At 53.9% G+C, this 6000-nt stretch overlaps 2 protein-coding genes across 2 annotated transcripts; both read right to left on the bottom strand.

Moving 5' to 3' along the window:
* Nucleotides 1–407: 407 nt before the first annotated feature.
* On the bottom strand, nucleotides 408–2543 carry TRIVIDRAFT_209253 (uncharacterized protein; the record flags this gene model as incomplete). The annotated part of the gene is made up of 1 exon (XM_014101500.1): nucleotides 408–2543. One exon carries the CDS (start codon nucleotides 2190–2192, stop codon nucleotides 471–473), a length of 1722 nt encoding a protein of 573 aa, XP_013956975.1.
* A 464-nt stretch (nucleotides 2544–3007) lies between these two features.
* On the bottom strand, nucleotides 3008–4728 carry TRIVIDRAFT_28190 (uncharacterized protein; the record flags this gene model as incomplete). The annotated part of the gene is made up of 2 exons (XM_014101499.1): nucleotides 3008–3402; nucleotides 3462–4728. The coding sequence occupies 2 exons, from the start codon at nucleotides 4726–4728 to the stop codon at nucleotides 3008–3010; spliced, it is 1662 nt and encodes a 553-aa protein (XP_013956974.1).
* Between the last annotated feature and the right edge of the window lie 1272 nt (nucleotides 4729–6000).

Here is a 6000-nt window from a genome sequence, read left to right as displayed (position 1 = left end):
GTTGCTGCACTCGCACGGCAGCTCGGCCGCTGCATCCGGCATCCCCTAGTGGCATAACATACAGGGGGATCCTTTTTTCTACTTTTTTTTCCAGCTCTCTCTCTGAGAGCACATGGTATGCCGCAACGGGCTTCGCAATGATTCGTCCAATTGGGCCAAATTCAAGCTTCTGACCACAAGGTGCGGCTGGTTGTCTCACACCAACGACGCCATAGACACGGCACAACACCTCACACAAGCATGGGGGCATATCGGGACAGGACGCCATGAGCACGGTGTAAGTTCTAATATTAGCTGTCGTATACGGTGCCTCGGGTTGCACCAAGTATCACATGAATCCCAAGCTCATGCAGGGAGAAATTAAAAAAAAGAGAGAGAGAGAGAGACAGAGAGAGAGACAGAGAGAGAGAGAGAGAAACATGCTAATCATATGCCAGTTTCCTACAGGTGCTACTCTGTGTTACTCAGAATCAGTACGGGCTCAACCCAACCATGTCAGCAAAGTTCACCATGGGGTACTGCTGCTGAAGCCCTTCGAGCTTGTCACGAAGATAGTCTCGCTGCTCCTTTTCCGCTCTCTCAAAGCTGAACAAAAACTTGACCAGAAATGCAAAATCTTCTATCCGGCTTCTTACTTCTTCTTGAGACTGGCCATAGCCCACTGGCAGGGCAAGCACGTCCGCCACCGTGCTCGTAATCTCAAATATCTTCTGCAAGAGCCCAATGCCGTGTGTGACAATGGTGGAAACGTTTTCCAGACGGCTGACCAGGGCTCGCAACTGAACAGACAGCCTGTGCGCTGGGAAGTGGATTGACAGGCCTTCGTGGATGTTTTGTGATGGCGCCGAGCGAAGAAAGCGGTGCGTAAGCCCAAACTGCCACAGCAGCGTGCGCATCCAGAGTCGAGTCACAAACAAATCGACGTGTTGTAACTCCGTAAACGACCCTCGCCCGCTATCAACCAGCGCCTGCTCGGCTTCGGAAGCTCCAATTTCGTCTTGGTCGAGCTGGGCCTGCTTGCTCTCGATCCATTGTAGTGATATCCCCGGCACGGGCTGCGCCGGGTTCTGCTGCGCATTCCAGTACAGCAGAAAGGGCCCGTCCATGATCTGAAACAGACGGATGAGGCGGTTGAATCCGACATCGATATGTGCCGGGATCGATGTGTCTCGCACAGGTAAGCCCGTAGGCAGCGGCGTCATGATGCACGGAAACCCAGAGAGTATTGTCAAGAAGCGCTCGTGGATAAAGACCTCCCAGTATACGCGCTGGAACTTGGGCACGTCACGCGGTTCAAGGGGCACTGCGTTGTGCGAGCACTGCTGGACGTGGATCATCTGCACCATTGTCATGGCCTCACGCAGCGTGGCAAAGCTGCGGTCGAAGCGATTAAAGGCCATCATGGAAACCTCAAGAAAGATGCACGTCATGATGCGCTTAAACGTGGTCCGCATCTCAGTCAGCCTCCCGTTCTTGACGTCGGCCATCGAGTCTGCCCGTCTATACGCGCTGAGGCCGAGTCGTATCAGCTCCGTCATCTTGGCCCCCGCCTCCCCATGCACCGTGGGAGTCGTAAGATTGATTGTTACCGCCCCCATCGCGTAGACGAAGGCCGCGTCGTCGAGGTTGGAATGCATGCTGTCGATTGCCTGGCGCACTTCATAACTCGTGATGATGGGGCTAACTGGGTACACCTGCTCTTCATACTTGGGCAACATGCCGATGAAGAATCCAGTGTTGAAAGTGTTGAAGGCAGAACCGTCAAAGGAGGGCTCTACGCCAAGGCCAGCAGTCCTCGAGCCAATCCCGACACTACTAAACCCGCTTCCAACTCCAGCTCCAATACCTGAATCTCCTCTTCCAGAACCAAATCCAACGCCGCCGCCGACGGGGGTCGCATCTTGCTCTGGGTTCACTATCCCAGCGATGGATGTAACCGCCGGGCCCGGTGGCCTTTCCGGATAATCAGCCAACGAAGACGTGCTGCCGCGACTTGGCGAAGCTGCTGCTACATTGGACTTGTTGCGAAGCTGCGTGACAAGGCGGTTGCGGACACTGGGCTTGCGCTTAGTCGATGGCGAGTAGATGCACGCAAGGCCCAGATGTGAGCATTGCGAGCAAGGCTGAGTGCTGTTGCATTTCACCTTGCGCACCCGGCATCCATCGCATGCTTGTGCCGCTCTGTTACTCATGGAGGATGCGCATGAGATGGAATCGGGGGCTCTTAGCTCATGGCGGCACTAATCTGAGCCTAACGAATGGGTCCAGCAGCCGGAATGCGAGGAGAGAGAGGAGCAGAAGCAGCAGCAGCAGCAGCAGCAGCAGAAGAAGAAGAGAAGAAGAGCGGCACCACTTTGACCGCCCCGGGCCGGGATTCTCGGTGCAATGAGAGGGACTACGGATGGAGGTTGGAGGTTGGGACGGATCGAGACGCCGACTCACACACGCTCACACGGCGGCAAGACCAAGGGAGGGGAGGCGATGCGGGAGAATAAACAATGGCGATCAGAAAACCACAAACCAAGATTTGTTTGGTCTACTGTATTCCCCCACCAGCCGGGCTGTATTGTGTTTGGCGGAGAGAAAGGTGGGGGGGAAAGGCGAAGAAGCGGCCTGCCTCGCGATTTAAGGACTTTTTTTTTTCAGCTTCTGGGCGAGAACGTGGCTTTTCGCCCCCACGTGTTGCTCTGCATCCATGGGCTTTGGAGCGCTCTTTTCTACTATGGAGTTCGGAGAACGGAGTCCATGCTATTGCGGAGTGCGATCACGAGTGCAAGTGCTCAATACGGCAGGCAAAAGAGAAGAGCGTCTGAATCGGAGGCTGCAACTGGCTAGGCCATTTTGGCTATTTTGCATTACAAGACAAGAAGCACGGGTAAAACAACACAACAGCATGAATCGGGATCGTGAATAAACAAACACTCGAGCCTGTGGGAGCAACAAAAACAAACGGCTTGTTTCGGGAGAGTACTCGTATGGTCTAGACCTGTTCCCCAGACGACGAGCTTCACGACTTGGTCGCTACTTGCTCAATCTCGGCCGTGGAACCTCCATCCTTTCTAATCGAAACAGACTCAAACCCAGCATCAATCCTTCCCACAGCGGTGGTGGCAAACTTGCGCGCACTCACTCCCTGTTCAAACAAGGTGTCCAGCTCACCGTATGTCCTGCCCTTGGGCTCCGGGAGGCGGAAGAAGGTCCAGGTAGCACAGCATAATGCGGTGCCGGCCCAGAAGAAGCCTGTTTTGGCACCCCAGCCCCATGCGGTGGGGTTGAGCATGCGTGGTGTCAGGATGTTGGCGACGATGCTGGCAATGTTGTACATGTTCCGTGCCAACACCACAGACTTGGTTCGCAGACGGGTGGATGTGAGCTCGGCAACGAGGGAATAACAAATGGGACCTAATAGTCTACGTGTTAGTGTTATGGAGACGAGATCGCCGATGACGCGGGAGACAAACCAACTGAACAATCGTACACAAAGGTGAAAACGAGGAGCAAGGAGCCGATACCCCATTGCGCACCGGTGTTGGTTGAGCCCGCGAAAGACGCGCAGCCAATGGTGAAGAGGATGAGGCATGCGCACACTTGACCGGTAAAGAATAATGTTCTTCTGCCGAACCAAGTCATCAGGAACCAAGAGAGAATGGTGCCGACAATCCCAATGCCGTACTGGCCGAGGGACATGCTGAAGGAGCTGCTGACGGCCAATCCGGCTTGCTGATAAAAATATGTCGAGTATCCCATGAAGTTTGAGCCGGAGAGAGTCTGGCCCATCCAGACCATGCAGACGATTTCTGTGCGGCGAGCATTGACGCCTTTGAAGAGGTCCCAGTACGTGGTGCCCGCGGTCAATTCCCTCTCCATCTCGTTGGTGTGAATCATCATCGATATCGTCTCGTCAATGTTAAAATCGGCGTCCTCAACGTTGCGACTGGTGAGGCGGGCCAACGAGTGTTTGGCCTCATCCAGCTTTCCTCGGCGGACGAGCCACCAGGGAGACTCTGGAGCAAGATAGATGCCGATTGCCAAGGGCACTGGCCACATCCACTGCAGTGCCCATGGAATTTTATAGCCCCAGTCGTCCGTCCTAGAGACCATGGCGCGGAGCACGCCAGATGCGATGAACTGGCCGATAACCCAGCAGAGATTGTTATACGTCGTCAAATAGGCTCGAAGATGGGTAGGGCAGACCTCCGAAGCGTACGTGGTTGTCAGCGTCTGGAAGATGCCCCACGGGATGCCGGCAAGGATTTCTCCAGCGAGGAGCTGAGGTAGCGTTTTGGAAAAGAAGATGATGAAGATGAAGCCAGTGATTGCAATCAGCGCACCAATCAAGGTCTTGCGGTATCCAAAGCGATCGGCAAGAATACCGTTCATGAAGAGGCCAATGATTGAGCCACAGAGCACCCCGTTGGTGAGCCCAGACTGCCAGGCGGCCGTGAGCTGGTAAGATCCGTTGGGCTGTAGGACTCCAAATTGACGTTGAAAGGCCGGGTACGCAAAGAGCGACCGCAGGAGGGCCGTGTCGAAGCCGTCCATGATGATGCAAGTCGAGATAAAGATGGACCACAAGCAAGCTTTCCAATACAGCCTGAAGGACCTTACAAAGCCCATATTGTGTTCGGCATCAGTGGCCGCCGCAGCCTCCTGGACAGTCGAAATGTCCACCTTGGTCGGCACGGGTGCCGACACTTGGTGCGGCTCTATGTCCTCACTCTCTGCCATCTTGATGATATTATGAGGCAGCAGCAAAGGAAGAAACTGAAAGGGGGTTATAAGCCTTGAAGCAAAGTAGAGTCTCTCAAGTCATCCACACCACAGGCTCAAGACTGGGAAATTGGGGACTGGATGAGAAAAGAGGAGAGGAAACAAGATTCCAAAAGCGGTACTTGGTTGGAACTTATATACACGATCATCAGGCGTCGTGAGCAAGTCCGGCCCCAAGCAAGATTCTACACAATAGTGTAGTAATGGAGTTGGTGAAAGGGGAGAGAAGAAAAAAAGAATCGTGGCTATTGACGGGATGACATGGAACCTCGAAAGCCACGGCGTGGGCGTTAAGCGGATAATATGGTCCAATTTAGCTCAGGCCAAACTAGTGCGCCACTGGCAGTTAGTTGGACGCATGCACACGCTCACCTCCGCCTGGTCTAAAAGCGATCCGAAGAGTTGTCGGTCATCTAGCTTCGTCCGGGGTAAACGTGGAGGCATCATGGGAGCCTGCAGACTTTGTGGAGTGTCAATTGCGGTTCTTCGGCATCCAAGTTGGTCCAGTCTAGACTGCCCTGTCGGTCCGAGACATGAAAGTCGCACCACCAGACTTTGAGTGAGTGTCAGAAAGACTGCTCGGATTGATCCTTTGATTTCAGCAGCCAGTTACTGATCTGCCTCATGTTGTTGTTGTTTCTGCTTGCTACCCACCAGCAGTACATCTGGAGGGCGATGAATGACTTTCATGAGAGCCCTGCATACCTGAAGGTGGTCGTGGTCTGTGGCAAACACCCAAACAGGCAAGATACCAATAGCCCACCTTTCAGGATATTAGTCTGGGATGATCTAAAACGCAACCGAGGGGGGCTGACCAGCAACTCTCGTCAACTACCCCATGGGGACCCCACGATGTACTGAAGCATGGGAGCCGATTTGCAGCTGACAACAGTACTCGAACCATTGCCTGCGTCGTCGCAGGATGTCGGCCCGACATAGTAATTTGAACTCTAGCAGGTGATTCGATTCTTGAGCGCCAAGATGAGACTATTCTTCAGCTGGTTCGACTGTTAGCTCAAAATTTGGACATCTGAGAACAGCATCATGAAGAAGCAGTCTCTCAGTCCAGGTAGGCCTGACACGACGCCACCTTGCCGAGATCAAGCTGTGTTTAGTCCTAGATATGGGTCTCAACATCAGGCTCCACTCATTCAACCTCTGTCACGGGCTTAAGGGACAAATAGGTTGTAATCGGAGTGGCTACTGCCTTGCTTTAACGGCACGCGGAGC

The sequence above is a fragment of the Trichoderma virens genome (assembly GCF_000170995.1).
Source record: "Trichoderma virens Gv29-8 chromosome Unknown TRIVIscaffold_6, whole genome shotgun sequence".
Taxonomy (NCBI): domain Eukaryota; kingdom Fungi; phylum Ascomycota; class Sordariomycetes; order Hypocreales; family Hypocreaceae; genus Trichoderma; species Trichoderma virens.
Note: the sequence above shows the minus strand (reverse complement) of the source record. Positions and strands in the feature narration are given on the sequence as shown.